At 38.0% G+C, this 24,303-nt stretch overlaps 1 protein-coding gene across 1 annotated transcript in view; it reads left to right on the top strand.

Moving 5' to 3' along the window:
* The window catches only part of UBE3D (ubiquitin protein ligase E3D), a 75,641-nt gene extending 51,955 nt beyond the window's left edge, over positions 1-23,686 (top strand). The window contains exon 10 of the mRNA XM_058021487.1: positions 23,196-23,686. Coding sequence (XP_057877470.1) covers positions 23,196-23,216 — 21 coding nt within the window. The 3' untranslated portion in view covers positions 23,217-23,686. The remainder of the gene's footprint in view (positions 1-23,195) is intronic.
* The last annotated feature ends 617 nt before the right edge of the window (positions 23,687-24,303 follow it).

A 24,303-nucleotide genomic window follows, 5' to 3' on the forward strand; every position in this document is an offset into this window, starting at 1 on the left:
GTCTGAAATCTAAAAGTGTAGTTGTTATGTCCTAATGATTGAGTAGTTGTGTAGGTAATGCACAATTAAGCAGAAATTGAGAGTTTGTCTTTATCAATAGGTACCACACTGAGGAAAAGACAAATACCCGTGTTTTATGTACCTGAATATATACATAAAGAAGTCTTATGGGAGGTCTGATATACTGCTAGACCATCCATTCCTATTTATTAATTGAGGCTGTTTGTGACTGAGAAACAAGCTCTGCTGAAAAGATATATTTAGACCTGTGCGCAACCAAATACTGCAATACATGTTCAGCGTGGTTTGTATAAGGCTGCTTCCCTCCAAAACCTTGGCATCTCTGAGATAATCTTAGCTTTACCCAGATTGCAATTAATAGCTTGATTTATGTGAGGTGCAAGTGTCAATATTGTAGCTAAAAATGCACAGAAATCACATTATCAGCTACAAAGAGCTCTTTTTCTTTAAAAATGATCCTGAGTCATTGGATAACAATGGTTCTATAATGGAGATTTTCCTTAGGAGTTCATGTTGTTATGCTGTGTGTTTTGTGAATGTGTGTTGTTATGGAAAGCTACAACATTGTTCATTTCCATTAAGAGTCTGGATAGAAGCTTTGAAGCTACTTGAGGAGTCCAGAAAGCTCTGCAGAATAAAAGATGTATTTATAAGGATGATTCTTAGTAGTTTTAAAAGTGCTTTAAAAACAGATGGATACAACTCTCTTAGATTTCAGCTATAGGCTGGAGCAGATATGATGTTTTCACAAATTATAAGATTTTGAGGACTCCTGAGGGAGGTTGTCAATAAATCCTAGCGTTTTATTAACAGACAGGTCAGCTTGCCAAGGCACTTAGAGCAGCTCAGGAGTGTTACACGTTCAAGAGCTGGAAACAGTAATAATGTCTTCAAGGAGACAAATGGAGAAATAAACAGAAGGCTGTAAACCCAGAGCATAATAATTGAATCGATGACTTGACTATGATGAACTACATGGTGGACAAAAAGGAAGAGGGCTGTTAAGTTCTCCTCTTTTTATTGTCAGTTGAAAATGAGTCTGGAATGGATCTTTTGGTGAAGAAGTCAGTAATGCCTCCAGTGAGAAACATACAATTTGCCTTCCCTCAGAAGCAGAAGCCCATCATTCTGTTGCAATGTCAGTAGAGAGTAGTGTGCTCTAAATCTTTGTGCTTAAATCATAGGTCTGTTCCGGGGGTGGTGGCTGATGACAAATGGTCCTGCTTGAAAGCTTCTGCTTCTTAAAGAAGAAAACTCTGTTTGGATTTAGAAAAGCTAGAATGGACATGGCATGGGGAACAGGACAGAGCGCTGTGTGTCCAGGGGTAGGGAGAAACCTGAAGTGTAAGAGATGAGATAGACCAACTACCCTTTTACTAGGCTGGTGATGTTCTCATTGACTGGCCAAAAAAAGGACAAGATTATTTCCTTCTCTAAGTTGTTTGCTGCTTTGATCTATAGAAAAGATCAAAGTTTTGTGAATATTTCTTTGTAATAGCTCCACTGCTTTTGATACAAAGGAAGCTGGTTTACACATGGGAGTGTGTGGAGGTATCTCAGCCAATGCATTTTATAGAGCTGCTAAAATAAGATTTGGAATATTCCCGTGGGAGGAAAGAGAAGGGCAAAAGGGTGTGTAAGCATTAACACAACTTACTGAAATAAGGAGACTGTTTAGCATCCAATAGAAAGCTGTCATGCCTTGAGGTGAAATGTGGCAACCATTTAGCAATATGTAGAAAAACTTGCAGAAATCTGAAGATGCCGTAGCAGAGTGAGATCACAGGCAATGTTGGGTGGGCAGAATGTGATTGCTGTTTGGACTTTTGCCAGGCATTTTTGGTTAAAGTTTCTTCATCTGTCTCCCAGAAGCCTGACAAGTAAAATAGGAAGTGATTCTGCCTTATGGAAGGAAAGAAAGAAAAAAATATTATTCCTAAAGAAAAAAACCTGTATTCCTATATAGCTAATGTAAACTATAAAAGCATGGTGTATAGAGAAAGAGACTATTTTAAAACACCAGTTCCCAGTCTCCATTATTTTTGTGAGCTATGGCACTGTAGATAAATGAAACCAGATCAGGGAGCTATATTTCTTCTGTTGCTTTTAGTGAGCTTGAGTTTTATATGGAAAATAGAAGAAAAAAAAGTATTAAGCACCTCACCTTGCATGGAAAAGAATCTTGCCTGAAAATTTGTACAAATGAAGATGTTATTTTAATTGTACTGACTGTTTTGGCTACTCAGTCCACTTCTAAGTTCTTCCAGAATGCATGGCATTTCTAAATATTATCCTGAAAATGACTGAATGTTTTACTGTTCAGATGTTCTCACTTCCTGTGACTGGTATTGCTGACCCTTGTTCTGCTTCTTATCAATAACTGCATAATTCAGCTTTAAATAGAAAGGTTTTCTTGCTGTTGATGCTCCAGTCTTTGTCATATTTCCTATTTTCATATGTCCCACCAAATTAAAAAAAGGCTATTATTGTGTAATGGGGGGTGACTAGCTAGCAGATTTCTATCTTTACTCACCAGAGAGCTTGCTGCTGACTTTATATTTCATGTTTTCATACAAAGTCTATTTCATTCATCATTTGCTAGATTTACAGAAGTTAAATTCTGTCTTGTTTCCCAGTTTGTTAACCATTTTGAGTTTTATGCGCTGATGAGTATTCATGTTACTTTCTCATTTTTATTAGATAGAAATTTGCTTTGTTTCCATGCCATTTATGAGCAGACAGCTCTTTAATTCTTGCACTTTTTCCCTGTTTAGACACTAACTTTTAATGCTTACCGTTACCTAGTTGTATTTTCTTTCTTTCAGGTGTGGGAGGGGGGAACAACAGGGCTTTATATCCTTCTTTGTAGCAAAGTAGAATCAATTGTGCTTCTTTAACTTTAAAAAAAAAGATCTCCTGAACACACAGAAGCCTTCCTATCATATTTCAGTTTGCCTTCTCTGCTTGCACAGAAAGGAAATGCATTTTCAGCTGTATTTTTGTGGAGCAGTAGCTAATGACTAGTCAAATTAATCAGAAGTGTCTATTCTGCATGATTGTCCTGAGGATATATTCCTTTACGTGACTGCTTTTCCTATTTTAAGGTAGGATGTATAATGTGACTAAATAATGTCTGTGAAACTTACTGTATTCTGTTCTGTATGCTTTTATGTGTCAGAGCTGTATTGCTCAATGCTAAGATTGATTTAGACCTACTGAGTCTCATTCTACATTTTTAGGCCACTCCGGTGTGAGGGGTTTGGGGAGAGACCGTTCTCCCATTTGCCTGGTAATTACATTATCTTCTGAGGACTCTGCTCAACAAGGTTGTATCTACAACACTAGATTTAGATGAAGCAAAGCTCTGATTCCACCTGGAAATGATTGTGCTCCTGTAACTTAGTTAAAATGAGCTGTCAGAAGTGAGACAGTGTTTATGTATTTTTTAGGTGTAGCTCAGAAGCTGGAGAAAACCCTGGTGACACTTCATAGCTAATCATTTTATGTAAGCCTTTCCTGCAAAGGCAGGGCATGCATTCCTAATACAAAACAATGAAGAAGTCAAGAGGGACTCTTTTACAACAATACTGATACTGGTTAAAGTACTAATACTTGCAAAGTGCAGTGTCACTGTTGGATTATACTCCTTTCCCAGCCTACATTCTGATAATTTACAAAGCAACTGACTGCCTGATTAAATATTGCATATTTAATATGATTAAATATTCAATATGATTCCAGTATGATTCTCAAAACAACCCCATACTATTTTTTTACAACAAGGTAATCATCTTGAAGAAGATGCAAGCCACAGAAAAAGAATTTCATGTAAAGAAATTATCTTAATCTCACATGCTACTCTGTTTATGCAGAAGTGACTTGTCAGTCCAGTTTTCACCATTCCAATAAAAATTGACAGGACTTTGGATTACCTAGAGTTCTCATTCAAATGAACAAATACTGAGTGGATTTAAAGTTAGGCAGTCATTTGGGGTGTCCAATTGAAGACTTAGGAGCCTTTTCCTCATCTTGTAAGCTTAAAAATTCTAGTGGTGGTTCTTTAGTGGTGGCAGCTTTGCTTTAATTAGTTTGTGTGGTATTACAGAAATTACCTGAAGCGTTTGTGGTGATAGCTCCACATTGTAGGCAAGGACCTGAACCTTTTGAAGTTAATATCAAAACTCTTTTTGGCTTCAGTGGTGCAGAACTGGCCTGCAAATGAATAAACCAGCCAGCTGGATATATTGTAGGGAAATAATTATTGCAGACTCTGAAAGTTCCTCATTAACACTATTGCATGTGAACTTTGCAAGGAAATGCTTGAAGCTAATCTCCAATAGCTGTTTGTTAGACAACTGAATTAATAGCTGTGGCTGCTGGTTCATGCAGAGGGTTCTCTGTTGGGTTTTTTTGTCCTTTACTTGAAGACTTCAATCAGTATAAATGATTTAAAGGCCTCACTCCACTAGATGGGGAAAAGATGCTTGTAATGTAGTACTTGCTTACATTCTGCAGTTATTGATATGATATAATATTTTTACACTTGGGTAAGTATAGATTTTGAATAAAAGAATTTAATTAACACTGAATAAATGTTCCTCATAAGGGAAAAATTCTCTATTTCTATTTCATTAATGCTTCATGCTTCTAGCAGTTAACTAATTTAATTTTACTCCTGGTGTTCAAGGTCTGTGCTTTTCTTTCCTTCTGTTTTTCAGTCTTTCTGTTTTTTAAACAGGCTTTATTTGTGCTTTATAGTTGGGAAAAAGAAGATCAGCCAGAGATAGAAGATAGGGAAAAGTGCAAAACATTTTTTCCTATAGCTGGACTTCGTGTAATGCACAGTGGACATGTATCTGTGACTGTGCATAAAAAATCTGTAATGTGAAAAAATTACGTTTTTGGAAAGATCTCTGAGATTTAAAGATTACAAGCCTCTATTTTAAAAAGCAAGCTAAGGGGCAGTTAATTCTTTTAAATCAGTAAAGGTAGGGAGGATCAGTCACATTATATAAGTAACCCTTGCACATGGAAGCAACCATGCTCATTTAATTTGGCTTAGTAAGGCAATTTAAGGTTTTTGGGATCAAAATCCCTCTTGAGAGTTGTTTTTAGTTGTATATGCAGCACAATAGAATTTTGTATAAGATGCCTAAATTCAGGATGCAAAGTGAGTAAAATGAGGTGGCAGATGTTCAAAGTGAATAAAAAATTTCTGTTCAGGTTGTGTGTCAAGCAGCAAGGGGTTTAGTGAGAAGTCTAGGAGAATGATTGTTTTAGAAGTTTGAGGCAAACAATTTTTCATTTTTATTTTTTCCACTCAGTACAGGTTTATTAAAGGTTTTCATGCAGAAATGTTAAGTGCCTGGTGTTGATCTTTGGTAGTTCTTAGTGTTTATCTTATAAAGCTGGTAAAATTTTTAAGAACTTCAGGTTATTTCTTTCAAACCTTAAGGTCATGCTGTGATCCTCAGCTTTGGAACATTTCTAACATGTTCTTGATAATCATCTTTCTACATTTCTACTAATTTATACTATTTTTCATTCACTGAACTTGGGGAAATGCTAATTTTTTTTTATAATGCAGGCAATTGCAGTTCAACAGCATATTTTTTAGTGGCCTTGCCCTAAGGAAGATATTTTAAACAGTATTTTAGAAGTCTTAGAGCAGACCAATGTGCTGTAATAATTATACTTCAGTAATCCAAAGTGATGCCTCCAGGGAGATATCTCTCCAGTGTATACTTTGTTCATATATATTTGTCCTTGATGGTAAAATTGAATTTAAAAAATAGGAAAAAGAATTGGAAGAAAGAATCTGAAAAATTGATTCTTCTTGAAGGTCATTAATGTTTTCTAAAAAAAAGTTCAAAATGAACATGAAAATGTCATTGTTAAAGAAATTGTTCTAGGTTTGTTTTGCATAATAAGATTTTTATCAGTACAAGAAAAGGTCTCATAATAATAAAAGCTAATTGTTATTTTCCTCTGAAACTAGAAAGTATTCAGTGGCTGGGAAACAGACAAAGAAAAAGAATGGAGAAGGAAAAGAAGCTTGAAGAGAATAATATGTACTATATGGAGCCATAAGCTGAAGGACAGATTCATACTATATTGTAGTATAAAGAGGTTGCAAAGGAGAAGGGGAGAAGAGAAGGCAACCAAAACTGCAAGATAAGGATTAATTCAGAAGCATTTTCTGTCCATATTTGACTAAAATATCTTTCAAATGAATGAAGGAGATTGATTTCTAAAAAGAAGCTTAGGCATCAAAATTAAGAGGGAATGTGAAATTTGCACTGTCTAAACCCCCCAAAAAGAGCAGAGTAGACAAAATCCAGTTTGTAAGTTTTACAAAACATTTGAACCATTTGTGTTCAAGGATGCCTTAGAACTACTGAACTTTGTTAGTTAGCTGATTCACTTAAAAAATGCATGCAGCAGAAATACATTTAGAGTCACAGAGTCATTGAGGTTGGACATGACCTCTTGATATCCCCCTGCTAAAGCACAGACAACTAGAGCAGGTTACCCAGGACCACACTCAGTTGGGTATTAATCTCAAGGATGGAGATTCCACAGCCTCCCTGGGCAGCCTGTGCCAGTGTTGTGCCCTCTTGCAGTCAAAGTGTTCAGAAGGAATTTCATGCTCTTTTATTTGTGCCTGTTGCCTCTTGCCCTGTCAGTAGGCACTACTGGGAAGAGTCTGACTCTCTCATCTTCACCCTCTCCCATCAGGTATTTTTACACATTGATATGATCCCCCTGGACCTTCTCTTGTCCAGGCTGAAGAGTCCCAGCTCTCAGCCTCTCCTCACAGGAAAGGCACTCCAATATCTTAGTCATCCTCATGGTCTCTTCTTAGCCTGTTTTTAGCCTTTTCCTCACTTCATTAAGTCCATATCTTTCTTGTACTGGGGAGCCCAGACCTGGACTCACCAGTCCAGATGTGACCTTACCAGTGCTGATTTGGGTGAGGGATGAGTTCCCTCAACTTGCTAGCAGCACTTTTCCTGATGCAGATGTGTATCCACTATGTTCTGTTACCTGGTCCTCCTTCATGAAGGGCGAGTCTTCCCTGCTGGTCTCAGGGGCCTGGGATTCTTGCAGGCTGATGATCAGCAAAGATTGAGGCAAAAAGGACATTGAGTACCTCAGCCTTTTAGTGTCTTTTGTCAGCAGGGCCTCGGGCACCGTGCAGGCTGATGCTGTGCTGCTCAGTGCTTGTGTGTCTCTGAGAGCCTGCAAGGAGCTGCCTCCTGCCTCACTCGCTTCTCACCCTCTGCTGACATGGCTTGCTCTCCATGGTGGTGGCTGTTGTTGCAGTCAGCTGTTTAACTGGGAACCCAAAGAAGCCATTCAATTTCTGAGGTGTAGGGTTGATTACACCTCTTAGATGTTGCTCTGGGTCTCTGCTGTGATGGAGAGGTCAGGAGTGAATATTGGTTTGATGGTAGTCTCTAAATAACTGCATTATCCCAGCCCAATGAGACAAGCAGTCCCTACGTATCCCATACACTTGTGCAGTTAATGGCTTTGTCTGACACCAGTGTTTTAACAGATATTTCATTTTTGAAATGGATTTTATTTCAGCCAGTTATCCAGGGTGCTGTCAAAGAAGCCCATGTGTGAGCTGTGCTTTGCAGTGATAAATGAGTACAACTTGTATCATAATCTGTTTTTTTTTTGCTTGGATCCCTTTTCAGAATGTGATGGGTGGCCTACTTTTATGGGGATGAAATATTATTTTCCTGTTCTTTTGTGACATAATGGGTCTTGTAAACAGTTGCATAGTGTTTTGGAGTAGGTGGCATTATTAGGATGGTTATTAGTTATTTTGGGGATGCTGATACATCAACTCTTTATTTGTCTCTTGAATCTTCCTCATCTTTTGCTAATTATAGTTGGTCTTGAGGGGAATCAGCTTCCTAAGAGTAACACACAGTGTTTCTGGAGTGTGTTCAGGTGAGAACTGGTTTATGTCACCTAATTCCATGTTCACAACCCCCAGATTATTTCACAGTTCTCTGGTGGGCATATGCTAATGTTGCTACCTACACTCCTATTTGGGAGCAAGCTTCCAAATCCCTTTGCCCTGAAAGGAAGTAAAGTTCCTTTCTCTTCTGTTTCCAGGCTTATTGAGCAAACTTGTTCTTTTCTTTCTGCTTTAAGAATTTTTTGGTGTCTTTTTCCTGCTGATTGACGTATTTCCTCTGTTCTATCAATTGCATTTTTTTTAAAATCAAATATAAGCTCTTCAGCAGATTCTGTGATTACTCATACATCAGTTATCTGGAACTGAGAAGATCTTGTGCAGATTTTTTTCTGGTTGACTATTTTGCTTACCTGAGAAAGACTCCCTCCCATCTTTTTTTTCTTTTGTCTTCTCTTCTCCCTACCTGCTGGCTCCTGAAAATTGGAAACATGAGAGGCCTTGTCTGAGCATTGGATTAAGAGCCAGGAAATCCTTACTCTTTCCATGACTCATTGTGTGTGTCCTTGGGCAATCTGTTACTATTACAGCTAAAAGCTGTGCATAGCACTTGGCTGAAAAATTAAAAGCATGATCCAAGGAGATTATTTCAAATTTCAGTCAAAGTGTGGCAAATTTCAATCAAAAGTGACAAAAAAGGGAGGCTGCAGAAAGTGAGTATGGGGGGAAACAGTTTGTTTATGAGCTCCATAAAATGGTTATGAAGGGAGATAGGTAATGCTCACAGGAATTTCTATCTTGTTAATACTTTGCTTCTGTCACAGTGCAAGCATATGCTGTGGTAGTAGATGCATACACATTCCTCAGTTTCAGAGCTGATATGTTTTTATTAGAAATGAAATGGGTAAATAAGAGTGATGGAAGAGGAGAGGGTGCACTGTTCAATAGATGCACCTGCACTCTACTTTTTAAATCCAGCACTCTGAAGGTTTTCTTGGGAGATTGGTTTGGTGGTTGTGTTTAAATGTGTGCAAATGCCTGAGGTTTTCCTGAGTGTTTGCTTAATTTTTGTCACATTTCACATCTTTAAGGATGTGAACTCTTCCTCACAATTCAGAAGTAACAGAGATCTGTGGAGAGTGGAAAGGTCTGGGGCTTCTAAGCAGGATCACCTGGAGGTCAGAGAAGACATATGGAATCATTTACCTGTATTTTCCATGATAAATCAGACATGAAAATAACTTCAGGAAGTAACAGAATATGATATGATGGTATGATATGATGTTATGGAAAGCTGCCTTCTGTATCCTGTTTCCTTATGTGACTTCTCTGTATAAAGCTGAATATGGTGAAAAGCTGCCTATGGAACCTGCTGCTTCCAGAGTGTATTTGCAGATATTTTAATACCATGTCCATTCAGTGTTCATTCACATGACTCTGCCTATACCTTTATTTTGACTGTTTTAATGATCTGAACATCAGCTCCCATTGCTGTGGTATTGAGGGTGGAATTTTCTATTCAGCAGCAACCTATCTAATCCAATCTAAGCCTTTCTATCTCCCCCAGCCTCTTGTGCATGTAACCTTGTCTCTTCCTTCTGCCTCTTTGGCATTATCCAGTGACTATGCAGATGTGCCAACACAGTGGGGAGGAAGTTTGCAAGAGCATTTGGTTATTGCTTAACCTTCCACCAAAGAAATGCATATGAAATACATTAGTGAAGGCTGCTGGGGTCCATGTATAATCTTTGATATTGGTGAAAGTGAATGCTTTATATATTTTTTTTCCTTCATCTTCTTGTTTGTGCTTTTATTGCAGCCATATCCTCTTCCAAAAAAGGCTGTGCTTGGGATAAATGTTTGGCTTTGAATAATTAAATGCCTGTATGAGGGGTTTATTCCTGTTTTTGAATAGTCATGGTTAATTGAGAAGAACAGTATCAGGGCTCTGAGATTCAGAACTTCCAGTGATGCTGCAGTATGCAACAGGTCATTGTTGCAAAAGGTCAGTCCTGTCCCTGCAGTGGAAGTTGCTGTGCCAGTGAGTGGGGTCAGTCTGACCTCTGCTTTAGAGTGTTAACTTGCATTTCCCACTCTTGCTGCTCTTCTGACATGCTGGGATAGGAATCTGATGAAGAGACTGGTTCAGAAAGGGTTTTGGTCTGGATTCTGTGCTATCACATGTTTATGCTAGCTTCTGTGAGCAGTTTTTACTTCACAGACTCACAGTAATTGGTCTGGTTTATATCTGGGACGTCATGGAATTCTTGTATTTCATCAGATTTAGTCCTGTTGGTGCAGATAACATTATGGATCATCAATGGGTCAACCTCTGTCTTAAGATGCCCCTGGTTCCTTGTACAGCCCTTCCTTTTTTGAAAGCAAATTAACTTTCAATTGTCATTAATTGATGCATTCATCAAAATTTTCCAAATCTGTCCTGATAGAGACTAAGTATTTAAAATTGTTTGGTGCCTATCAGAGGCAGGAATCCAAAAGCTATTTTTGAGTCTAGGTTTGACTCCTAAGCACTTCACCACATGAATTGCCTCCCCTGGACAATAGAGGTGTTCCAATGTGTGTACAGAATCAAAGATCCACTTTGATTCGAAGTTCAACTTTGTAATAACCATGTTATTGTTGAGGAAATCATTAGACTCAAAAGGACAAGGAAGTTTTTCTCTGGCCAAAATTGTTTTCTCGGTATTTTTTTCAAAGAGAATTCTCTGTCATAACTTGTTTTAAAATCTTTCTTACTCTCTTGCTAATTTAATAAACTTCTCTCTCATGGGTGACTGCTGACAAGAAATACTTAGAAAGGATGCAATTTAAATGTACTGAAGTCAAAGTTAATTGCATTAAACCTTCTTAAAATGCAAGAATCATATAATACCAGGAAAATAAACATCTAGCATGCAGAAATTACATTACTACATTCCTTCTCTCAGTTGTTCTGCAGACACGCTTTTTCATAATGAAATACATAAGGGACTTGAATATAGTTTAGACAACCATTTTAATTTCTTACAATGTTCTCAGTCAAACTTTTGACATTTAAGGTTCAATCATGCTGAGAGTTGCCAGAGCTGAGGGCTCATGCTGCCCATGGAGAGCCTTCCTGGTATCTCCATAGTTAAATTTTATTTATTTTATATACCATGTCCTACTCTCACAAGAATGTGGCAATAAACATAGTAGTAACAAACCTCATACATCTTTCAACAGCTACTTCCCCACAGATCTTTGCTTTTAAAAATCTTCACTTTATTTACTTTTACTTTAGTATGAATTAATAGTAAACCTTGATGAAAAGAGCTTTAACTTGCAGGATTGATGTTTGAGCACAGTCTGCTTTCAAAAAAACAAACTACTTGAAAGCTTTTATCTTCAATTATCTTATTGCTACAGGAAAAATATTCTGAAAATGGTAAATACCATATTTTCTTATGAAGCTTTAAGGTCAGTAATGGTTCTTTTTACCAAGAAAACATGTTTTCATGAGTTTGAGCCTTAAAATGGGTGGTTTCAGCTCTTTTTCTGGTTGCAACTGGCAAAAGAATGTGCTCAATCTCTAGAAATAAAAATCAGTTTGACCTAGTAACGGCTATAGGGATCTTAGAGACCAGAAATGCACACTGTAAAAATACCTGATATAATTTAGGAGCTCAAATCTCACTGAGAGTGGCCTTAAAATCCTACATCCTTTAGAAGCTTTGAAAATGTTTTATTACCCAGCCAGTATTAAGCAGTATTTACTGAATGCTTGGCCATTTAATAGGCATCATGAGATTTTACAGGAACGGGGTGACCTGGGACCAAAGGACAGCCCTGCTCAGACTCTGTTCCCCTGGGAATGAATCATAATAGGAGAAGATGTTTGCTGAAATATCCCTTCATTATTGTGGTTTTGTTTTCTTCTGTGTGTCTCTCTGTTTCACAGGATAGAAATGAATGCCTTATATATTTTTTTTCCCTTCATCTTCTTGGTTTGTGCTTTTATTGTAGCCATATCATCTTCCAAACACCTGTTCCTGTTTTAACTCAGTCCTAATCTCTTGCCAAAAGCTGAACTCTGGTAGGAACGCAGTAGTCCCAATAAGGTGTTAAAAATAAAATAGTAGTTGATACTTAAATACCCATTTATATACACAAACAAATTAATCCTCATACCTCATGCAGGGAGGTATTTATTCTCACTCCAGTTTTAATTGCCAGGAAGCAGAGAGAGAATTTAAGCAGCTAATTTTCCCGAACTTGCTTTTTTTTCCATGAAGTTTTCAAAAGATAATCTAATGAAGAGATGTGTTCAACCTATCTAGTTTCAAAGTGTTACATAACCATGCCACATTCTCCTTTAATCTCCTATACTGTTTTCTTTAGAGTTATGGTTCAGGTTGCATGTAAAAATAAAGACTGTGTGTAAATGTGAGCATATAACCAATCTCTCAATAAAAGATATAATTTATTTCTATTCTCTAATGCACCCATTTTATGTCACGTTCCCTCTGCCCCACATCTTACTGGTATTTCAAATCATATGTCTGGTAACATTTGGGTTTGGTATGTTGAGAAATGGGTGTGCACACAAGAGATGGCCATGTCTGACACTGTGGCAACATTGAGTATGTGACAAGATATCCCAGAAGTTTCAGCATGGCATCACAGTGTGCTCTGCTCCTGTAGCATGTGCTGAGGGAGACTCTTAGAAAGCCAGTTTACATCTATGTACTGGTTTCTATGACATAACTAACTATAAACATTGCAGGATATGAAGAGGGTAGACTATTTCTTGGCTTTCAGGGTTTGGTAGATTTTCTTTTTAGATAAGAAATGTAACAGTTTAGAGACAAAAGCAAAATTAAACTGCAATTATACCCTCCAGGCCATCAGCAAGTAGAGTATTAACCAAAGTAGTTGGCTTGTTTCCTTGTGGCCTCTTTGTTGTAAAGCACCTTACCACAGTAGTATTTAATAAATCTTTTCCTAACAATCTGTTTGAAGGCAGAGCATGAGACCTCTGGTGCTGCTCTATAATTTTCTGTGTCAGTTTTACCTGTCTATTGGGTTTTCTAAGTCGTTTCAGTGTAAGAGATGAGAAGGTTGTCTTATGATTGGCCTCAAACAGACTCTGAACAGGGACCTAAATTTGGACAAAAAGAGAAAGACCGATTTTCATTAAATTAAAGTTCAAAGATGCATTGAACATACAACATTTATATCTAATATCTCTGGCATCTTGCCATCATTAGAATCCAGGAGATCACTGTATTGCTTTTACACTGGGAGTTAAGGAGAGTGGGAGGGAAGCCCAAATAATTTCTTTGGTTGATGCCTGCATGATAGCCTTGTTAATGCACCCCACTTGTATCTCCTTTATTTAGCGCAAATGCTTGCCTACACTTCAGTTTGTAGCAAGATATACTGCTTTCTCCTCCTTTCTTCTTAGGTTTCCTGTTCAGTTCCTCTTTATCTTTGCACCATGCTTCTTCTAGACCTGAAATAATCTTAGCCTGCTGTTTTACTCCTATAAAGGGCAAGGAAGTTGAGGGGAGAAAAAAGACAAGAAACATAAGCAAGGAAAGGCATCTCCAGCCAGGCCCTGAAGGGGATTCTGACTTCTAGATTTTACCTGCTGCTGCAGCTGGGAAACAAATAACTATTTTTGTAGTAATCTTTTCCTGGAGAAACTGTGAGCAAGACTTTATCTTCTACTGCAGTATATCTGACATTGTGCAGGTTGGAGGTAAATCCTGATGAAAGGTGTGTTGTGTGTGTTTAAAGGAGAAGGATTGATTTGGAGTAGTGGTTAAAAATAGGAGAAAGACAATTTGAGTTACTGTGAGGAATGATTCAATAAGAGGGAGTAATAGAGAAAATGTTAGTTTATGGTGAGGGGATCATTTGAGCTTGAAAATGAAGCTGGTAATAGAAAAATATATTATTTATTTTTCTGGTTTGTATGATGCAGCCCTTGAAAGTCACCTTTATGCTTTAGAGTGTGCTACAGTATTTCATGTCTAAAAGGAGAGGAAAAGACACATTTTCTAGCTTTGAATCCCGCTGTGTTACAGTGTAATAAAGACAATAAAAACCTGAAACCAGTTCTTCTCTTTCACATATGTTAGCACTTCCCTCTCTTTAAGACATAGTAGCATTGAAATAGAGTACAAGGGTATTTTGGTGAGATAGGATGCTTCATAAATTTTGTTGCAGAGAATACCACCTATGAGCATCTAATTGAGAGCAACAGCCATGCAAATGACCAGAACATCCCACATCTGGGTAAGCCAGCATCTAATCAAAGATGTAAGTGCATTGTGTGCTGTGAAACACACCTGACATGCACCATACTTTATCAGCTTAATTTTGAGACAGGAGATTCACTGTTTAAGAGAGGTTATGTGGCCACTTAGCTCACCCTATTTATTCTCTCTGGATTAGGTACAATTCACTTGCTTCATGGTCAACAAAATAAATCCATATATTTCTCTTTTTAGCCCTTTGTTTTATAAGACAGCAGACTGTTCATAGTGCCTTGTTCAGGGCTTTTTTCATCCTCATCTTCAATGCAGAAATGCTATAAAAAGATGCAGCTGCTGGATGCCACAGCAGCATCAGTGTGTCAGTTCTTTCCCTTTCTGGGGAAGATACAGCAGGATATTATTGATTCTGATCAGTTGAAGCAGATTCCCAAGAGTACAGAGAAATCTAGTGGCATGAGAGCTGCAGAAACAGAGCCAAGGCTCAGAGTGACATGGCTTTCAGGGAATCGTGCAGGAGCCAGTCCTGCCGTGGCAGCAGCCTGTGAGTGTGGAATGGCCCACTGGAGAGCAGGGGGGACAGACCCACCCTCCTCCAATTCAGCCTCTTGACACACCTTTCAGCAAGGCTGAGAAGTTTTTAAGTTTTTAGAAACTGCATCATATGTTTAAATTTGGGCTGTCAGGCATTAATTTCTTCACGTCTCTAGCTTTAGGATGCAGCTAGCATGCAGTTAATTGACACAGCAGCTTGCAGTGCCTTGTTTGTTTTAGGTTAACCTGTGTTTCACAACTGCCATGAATATATGTGCTTAAACAAATGTTTTTCTGCAGCAGTTTAAAACCACTTGATGCAGAAACATGTGCTGCTCTGACTGCGCGATTAGTTTTGAGTCTGGTGACTACTGCAGTAAAAACCAAACTTCATCTGGTGTTGACTAAGAAAATCCCAAATTCCATGAGGTTTTTTAGCTCAGTTTGCTTTGTATCAGTAATTGCAATGTAACATTAGTACCCCAGTTACACACTCTGTTATGGTTTACATTCAAGAAAGTGTGTGTAAGACTAGCAAAGGTAAATAATACTGCTATTTCTGTGCCTGTCTTAATGATGGGTACCTCAAGAAATAACATCTGCCATGGAAATAAAAATAGTACAGGCTAATGAGGAAGAGTTGGCTGGAAACAAAATAAAGCCATGAAGTTTTGTGGCTCCTAGATGTAAAGAAACAAAAAGATTAATAGCCATCTCATCCTGAAATAAAACAAACTCAAAAAAACTTTTCCTTTTTTCACACGAAGAACTACTTGATCTAAAATGTTAAAGAATTGCTTGTATCAGGCTAAAAACATGCAGAGATTTATTTTCTACTGTTTTTGCAACTGCCAGTGGTTTTCTCTCTAAAGCTTTGGCAAGTTTCATCATGCAACTGTTAACAATAGCAAAGTGATAATTTGCAGCAGACATGCACAGCCTGGTACTTCTAAGAGGAATCTCTTGCTTTTTCTAATTTATCTCTGTCACATTTCAAATCTAGCTTCGTTATTATAAGAAATGAATACTTCAGGAAGGATTAGGTTGAAAGAATGCATGCTGATTTATAGATGGGTTTATTTCTTAAATCCTGGAGGCACATTATCAGATTGAGAAATCATATTTAAAGAAGGAAACCCTTGCTTTTGTTGAAATGAATTCCACTAGAAATTGAATGAAAGTAATCTAATTCTCTTTCTGCTTGGTTGTTTTGGGTGTATTTCACATTTTCTCCAGCTTGGACAGAAGTGATTTATCTGAGTGGTGTTCTAATCAGTTTCTTCCTGCAATGAAGACTGGAAAGCCCAGAGATGTACAGTGCCTTTCACATTGTACAGTGGAGGACTTACCTTTCCCCAGCCTTCTGGGAGTTCTGGGGAATTTCATTCTTCAGATGATAGGTCTGCTGAAGCCAGGCCCTTCCCAGCTTTCATTGCCACCTCTGTTCCTCTGCTTCTGTGGTAGCATTGTACTGACCAAAATTATGTTTCTTGTAAGACCTGAAAGCTGTTTGAAGCACATACTCAATGAGATGTGAAATTCCCTGCAGATGCCTGCTAAAGGATGACCTTGACATCCTGTGGAGTGAGTGAGGTAAAGAGTCCTTCACAGAATGCCCCCTCCTCCCTACCCAAACCTGAGCCCTGTAGGGGTTAGTGGGTCAGACTGCAAAGCCACCATTCCACATCCCTTTGTTCTTCAACCCAATTTGCAGGGTTTTAGTTTGCTGGGATAGCATGGTTCCACAATCTGTGCTTCCTTATTGCCTTCATGACATGGTCCTGCAGCACAGTGCTGCTGTGTTTGTCTGAGAGGGTATGCCAGATGTACTTAGTTTCTTTGAAACTTGAGCATGATAGTGATAGTCTTGAACACTTTTTAGATTGACCCTACACATTAGTTTTGTTATTTCATTAAATATTTTAAGCTTGGCTTGTACAACTGTATCTGTTCTGTCAATCTGTAGTATTGTTTTAGTGACCTTTTCAAGCGACTTGTATTCTTCTAGAGACTTTTTTTTTCAAAAATTTTTGTTTCTATAGTAAAATATTAAGACATACTAACCTAGTGATATGAAGTTATGGTGCTTTGAACACAGGCTGATGTTCCCTTGGTTTTCTTAGGAAGGGTAATTAGATGAAACACTTTTTCATGTTCCGGTGATTACTCAAAACCAGACTTCTCACTGCATGGCATTTAAAGCATGTTGGGAAACTTTGCCTGTGTGACAGAACATAAAACAATTATTGTTGACGTGCTGTGTGAAGTGGCTGCCATTGATGGGCTGTGGAGGGGATATTAGAGCAGCCAAGCCTGCTTACATGACCTCCATGCCATAGGAGAAACAGGCACTGAGTGACCCAAGGTTCACCTATTATCACAGGAGCCTGGAGTACAGAAGGAAAAGAGCTAACCATCAGTGTAACAGAGACACCTTTGCTGCTGGAGCATAGCCAGTGAGTTTGCAGGCTACCAGGAGGCCCTGTGGGGCAAGTACATAGTGTGCTGTCAAGGTAGGATCATCTCAATGATTGATGGGTTCCATCTTCTTGGAGGTCTTTTCCAACCATAATGATTCTGTCTCTGGCTCCTCTTATTCTTCTAGTAGTGAACATGCTGCTTTACTCTCCAATTTCCTCTAAAAATGCCTTTGCTCTCCCCAAAAACTACCCCAGAGATCTTGGGGTAATATGCAACAGCTTGGTAACATTCAAGGCTGGAAAAGACAGCTGCTTTTTTATGGGTCTCTGGATTCAGTGGGAGCAAGTGTAAATATAGCAGTTAATGTTCTCTCACGTCTCTGCTCATCTAATGCCATCTGCTTTGTGTCCATTCATTCACACTGGTGCCAAATGTATTTCTGGAACAGAGTATTTGTGCATCTGCAGGCTTGATCCCAGATTGTTAGGTGAGAACAAATATATAAACTGTATGGTGTGGGTAGGCAGGTGAACTCTTAAGATTTAATGTGGCTGTTTATAACTAGCTATTGCCAGTAGTTGCTAATCCACAGGGTAATGGTAACAGTTATAAGTTGTCACTGCTTCTGGTGGTGGTGCAGGAATGGAAGGAGCACTGTTTCCCCTCTGGGAAAGACCTTATCCCTTTGTCTGCTCTGTCCCTTTTCAGCACCTGTGGCCACGCCAAACTTCTCACAGAGTTTATCAGAAATCAAATATTTATAGAGCTGGGACCTAGGCATGGTGCAGATGCTTTAATCCTCCCACTCGTTGATCTGTCATTATTTTACAGGAGTGAGAAATGTGTCAGGCAGGGTTATGGCCTTCTCTGTCTGTTTATGCACATTGTCCCTGTAGTGGCATTAGTGCATTATTAAATATGGGGATAAGGGATATGTAGGTCCAGTTATACTCACACAAATCCCTTTCTATATCACTCACTATACAAACATGTTTATATCACTTTCTCTGAGTCTTTTTCCAAGGTATAAGTGTACTCTATGTGCAGGGCATCTTGACTGCAATATAATTGCAACCACACAAGCAGTTGTACTGGCTGTAGTTATTAAGGCTTAAGCCATAACACTTAGCACTAGCCATAACATTTGTAGCAATACAAATCTGGATGAATTAGACTGGTCTGAGGCTTTGAGTATATGTTATCTTTCAAATCCAGCTGTACATGTGGAAAATACCACTATCCTCAGCTTTTCACTCTCATTTCCACCAGAGATTTGTCTCTCCCCTGTGATCTTCCAGCAGAATTTGTGCAAGCCCTCCCTTTCTTGTTTCTAGGATAAACCCATCCATTTAATACAGACCAGAGGGCAGAGTTTGGTGTAACAGTCTGATTTCACCAGACAGTAGGAGAAACTCTGAAGTGGTCTTTTGTGGGAAGAAAGGAATGGTAACTTGCAGCAGAGAGACACCATGAGCCTGTGAGATTAGTATCATCCAGCACAGCTGGATCTAGGAGCAGAGGTCTGCCCACAGCTGTCCTTGTCTTTTTGGGAAGGTTATTCTTTTCCTGTGCACATGGATAGTATGGCATTGCTTGATTACCTGTCAGCCTTGAGTGGAAATAAATACAGCATTTGATGTTGATTGTAGGCTGTAGCCTTGCTGGTGTGTAATCAGCATTTCCTCTGCAGTCGTTTCATCACACCTGATTTCACACTAGCACATGGGCAGGATTAAAGCATGGGTATCTGTCTATGTACAGACTGTCTCTTGCAGTAGAAATGATTTAAGATAGCCATGTAAGTTGTGTTCTTCCAAAACACGATGTAGCATTATGAATTGGGCATGGTAGTGTTTAAAAATTGGCCTAATGTTCAAAGAAGACAACAGTAAAGTGTCTTTTATACATTTAAACTTGAAGTTTGAGCTGCTGGTGGTTTTTTATTATTTGTTGTGCAGTGGAAAAAGCCACAGCAGTCATATTTTAGGAAGCATTCAGAGATTTAATTTCTTCTGCTGAAACTGAAGCATACATAACTACTTCCAACCCACTATTTTCCTTTATAATTATGCAGAAGTAAACTGAAGTACAATTCCCTCTCTGAAACTAAAGAGAAATTCTGTATCTTCTACATACTTTTATTTAGCTCTTAGGAGAGATATAGGTATTTAAAATCCTTCATTGTCAGCTTTGAGAGACATACATAGGGATTTTTATGCACCATTCACTTGGACTCCTTAAAAGAGAGCAACATAAGAACAGTTTCAAAACTTGTGTTACAACATGGGAATGCAACTTTTGTCATATTATTTCCTGTTTTGTGGAAGTAAGAATCTGGCTCCTTGGATGGTTCTTGGAGCTGATTCAAAGATTGAACTTCTTTTTCCTTGCTTAGATGATTTGCAGATTGCATTTCTTTAAAATAGGTTGTTTAGCTGCTTCTCTCACGCTCCTGCTTCTCCTACAGCAGTCATCCACTCTGCCTGCTCACCTAGTGTTAGCACTTGATAGAAGAGATTTCTTTTCACCAGCTTCAGCCGTCTGGAACCACCTTCTTTTATCTCTAAATTCGTTAGGTCTCCATAGTTTAAAAAATATTTTAAGAAGTTGCAACTGTTTTCTTTCACCTTTTACTCCTCGGTGTTTGGACATATTTCACTTGACCAGGTTGCTCATGGCAAGTGGAGTTTGAATTAGATAATCTTTATGGGTGTCTTCCACCCCAAACCATTCTATGATTTTTCTGAGAAAGCCAAGAGAGCACATCTTCTAAAACTGAGCATCAGTACCTGGATTTCTTAACTTGTCCTGACTCCGAGAGATTTTTAACAAAGCTGATGCTGCTTTATTGTTTACTGAAGGAGTAATCCGAGCACTTTAAGAAGGGGACAATGTGCTGAGGTAAGGTCAGTAAAAAAACTGATTAGAACTGACTTTTATTCTGAAATTAGTAATAAACCTTTGTAGATGAGATAAGTGTTCAACACATTGTTTTGCTTTCAAAATCCTCTCATAGCAGTGAAATACTGGATGTGCAGATTGCTGAAAGCATTGCTACTAAAGCTGGAAGAAGCAAGTAGTTGTCTGTCTTGTAGAGAATGTATCCTAATAGATGGAAAACTGGGGGAAAACCACATAGTCCCATTTTCCCAACCTATAGTAATTCATTTATTATGTAGAACATATAATGTACTGCATCTACAGTAACAGTATAATAAAGGAATATTTTATAAGCTTTATATTGAACTTTGGATGGATAAGGTGAAACTTCCTAAGTGATTCCGTTTCAGTTGATTTTGTTTGGAAGTACTTTGGTGGGTTGCAGTTGGATTTTAAACAGCTTGATTTGCATTTTTTTTTGCTGGTATGTCAGCTGTAGGAATGATCTAATATGCTCTTTTCATTCACATTGGTAGTAAATATAAACACAGACAGTAATAATTTATTACTTTCGTTGCTTTTCAGTTTATTGGGCAGTAGGAGAGCCTAGCAGTCTAGGGAAGCATTATGTTGCAAATAACTCTCTCAAAGGAGAAGAAAAATGTATTTCATGCATTACAAAATATAGCAAGCAGTCAAATTAAACAAATATATCCACTCTAATGGCACTTCAAAACTGTGTAGCAAAGGAGTCTGCAATCTCAGGTAGAAAAATCTGCTTAAAATTTTGAGTCGTATGTATGGAGATGGTTATTGCTTTTCTTGATTCTCCTATTTTTTTTCCTTGCAATGCAAGGACAAATCTCTTGCATTGTTAATGTCACTGTGAGTTTTGTCTTTGATTTGACTGGTGCCAGGGTTTCACCTGTAGCCTGTATAACTTATGACTCTTCCACAGAGCTAAAATTTTACATTTGCTCATAATTATGTCTCTATCCATCTGAGCAACTAAGTCATGAGAAAGGTGACAAGCATATTGATTTTGCTTTCAATTTTTGTCTTTGAGGATGGGAATCTTTGGCATAGTGGATAAATTTCCCTATATGTTGAGTAGTCTCTAACTTTTGCAACACCCCTTGGTTGAGCTGACAGAAATTATTTTGATGTAGCAGCTTACTGCTAGAAAATGCTGATGAAGCTGGAAAAAAACACTTTATGGGCATATGTCAGTGTGGTGAGATTTGCATGGGAAAGGCAGGCCAATTTCCACCCTTGGTGAGCCAGCTGATTGTTGGCATGGTTTGCCTATAGACATTTCTGAAAATTTATGTTCTTTAAATCACAGTATGGTTTGGGTTGGAAGGGACCTCAGAGATCATCTCATTCCAGCCTCCCACCACAGGCAGGTTCACCTCCCACTCAAATGGTTGCTCAAAGCCCCATCCAGCCTAGCCTAGAGTACTTCCAGGGATGGGGCAGCCACATTTTCTCTGGGCAACCTGTTCCAATGCCTCACCATCCTTATAATAAAGAATTTCTTCCTTCTGTTTAATATAAGACATGAAAATTTTTGTTTCTGAATTTTAGTTCCAGTTCAGAAGAAGAGTGATTTGGAAATGTGGGAGATTTCAGGGATCTCAGTTGTGTTGCCTGTACAAACTCTTCCATGCAGTAACTGCAGTGTTCTACTGGGTTATTGCTGTTAGTCTTGGAGTAGCAAAAGAGTGTTCAGGAAGTGAGTTTGCATGGGGTTTTTTTTCTATTCTTAACCAAGAATTGTTGTCATGTCCCATTTATGCCTTGTAGATGTGTTATTTAGACATGAATCCTTTGTGTGACTGATTCTCTGAGAACCATCTTAGATTTGTTAAAAATGTTTTGTTTTGGTTTGGTTTTTTTTTTGTTTTTTTTTTTTTACATCCTTTATAGCAGACATATAACTCCCTTAAACATACTTTGGGCACAGTATCCAAAAGGAGTGTTTGAGCTCTGTTTTATCCTCTGTTCTGAATACTCAGTGATACTTTATGCTTGCATTTAATTCCTTCTGGTTGATCATACTTCATGACTTCTTTTGTCACAGCATCAAGTAGAGTGGTGGTTGAGGGTCATCTCTGAAAATCCAGAGTTGTAATTGATGGTAATTTTAATCTTCACTTAAGTGACTGTTGAAAGCTCTTGCAGAGAACAAAGAGGAAGTGTCTGTCTCAGAAGTTCTTTTCTTGTATGTTTTTCATCAGACAGGAGGAATAGGTTGTATCTTCAGAAGACAGTCGTGTAACCTGGTGGTCATTTTTCTTACTTCTTGCATTTTTGCGAAGGCATCTGTACATCTGTTTTTCTTTTTTTGTGATCAACAAGAAATATGTGAAGCAATCTCCTTATCAGATATTAATCTGGATGTGTCATTTCCAGTCAGCTAACTTAACTTTCTGCATTAGTATACTGCATATCCTGAAGAAAGCTAAACAAAACCAAAACCATACAGGAGAAACTGCTGCATGCATGTGACCAAGAACAAATGAGTTTGGGACAGCAGAAATCCTACAGATCACTTGTATTTGCTAGATCACCTTCCCTCTAAATAGCTGTTAGGCAGTGCACTTAGGGCAGTAAAGAGAAGAGGTACATCATTTGCTATCTTCTGATCATATACAAGTATTTGTCTTCTCCCCTCTGGTAAGATTTTGGTTATTTCAAAATGTAAGACATTTTTCTTTATGACTTTGGACTTCTCATTGTGACTTTGGAATCAGGATTTGACTTAGAGTAACTGTTCAAATAAACTAATATTCAGACAAAACTGGGAATGTATCAAAGATTTAATCTAAGCAAGTTTCAAAATACTGTCAAATAGCCTTTGAAGTTAGATGAGATAAACATTCTTTGTTATTCTGGGGGAAGAAAACATTTTAGTTCTACAATGCAGGCAGTGCTTGAGCAAAAAAAGAAAGTTTGGGAATTTTTGGGGACATGTTAGGTAGAGAAGAGGTGAAGGCAGTACATCCTCTGTTTTCTGATTGCACTAGTGTGTCATTAAATAAAAAGATTATTATAATATATCATTTCTATTGATACAAAGAAGCATCTTTGTTTTACCTGCAGTGTTGAAATTAATCACAGTATTTTTTTGCTTCCTTTTATAGGTTGCCTTTTTGAAGATGTGAAGAACGAAGATACCTGTGTTGAAAACTGTTGTTAGATTTATTTTCAGGAGAAAAGTGTACAGATAACTTCCAATAGTGGGACTTTTAGAAGAAAATCCCCTGGCAATACAAAAGAAAATTAGGTGGGGTGGTTGGGTGTATTTTTCATATCTGAATGTGTTTCAAAACCAAAGACTTGACTTTTGAATCCAGTGCATTCTTAGATGTCATTGGAAGAGTGACTTACCTGTCACTCCTGTGACATCCAGCTGGGGTGACTCTTGTCATGTCTTCACTGCTAAAAGGAAATTCCCTGTGTATCTTGTACTACCTTTACCAGTGTTTGATAGCAATGTATATATCCTTAGGTAAGTTCACAACTGGTAGTGAATGTTTTAAAATGTCATGGATACTAATGTGAGTTCTTCACCTTCTTTGTTCTGGTGAGTTAGAGGTGCAACTTTAAAATATAAAATCTGTTTTTTGTAAAACTTACATGTTTATCATGTATATTGTTTCTGCATTAAGGTTTGCCTCTCTGCTTGAGAGTGAAGGAAGAGAGTTTCTGCATACATCATATGATGTATGTTTTGAAGAATCAAGGTTTTATGGTTATTTGGAATAATAATTATTATTATTTCAAGAAAAGTTAACATGCCCTTTACTCATTAAATGACCCTAACATAAGAAGTGATCCTACAAGGTGTTGGACACCTTGATTTTATACATCCAAAGACAAGGAGCTGAGGCCTCACAGCACCACTCTGGATATAATTTCTCTGTTATTATTTTCATTTTCAGTATTGAAGGAAGAACAAAATTATTCTGACTTTTGTATTCAGGGACTAAATTATCTAGCTCCAAGATATTTTTTCTATGCACCAATGTTGAGTCATTTTATGAATAAAATATTTTTTCTAAATTAGTTTGCCATTTGTTCTGCTTAATTTCTGTGACAGCTTCAGCTTCCCATGATGCCTTGAGAAGGCCGACCTAGAACAGAGGCTAGACAGAGTTAAAGAATAAAGTAGATACTTATTAAAAGGCTTTGATGGATACACCTTGGGCAGTACAAGAGCCTGGCCAGGGCTACACCCAGGATGAACCC

The sequence above is a fragment of the Melospiza georgiana genome, chromosome 3, assembly GCF_028018845.1.
Source record: "Melospiza georgiana isolate bMelGeo1 chromosome 3, bMelGeo1.pri, whole genome shotgun sequence".
In the NCBI taxonomy this organism is placed as follows: Eukaryota; Metazoa; Chordata; class Aves; order Passeriformes; family Passerellidae; genus Melospiza; species Melospiza georgiana.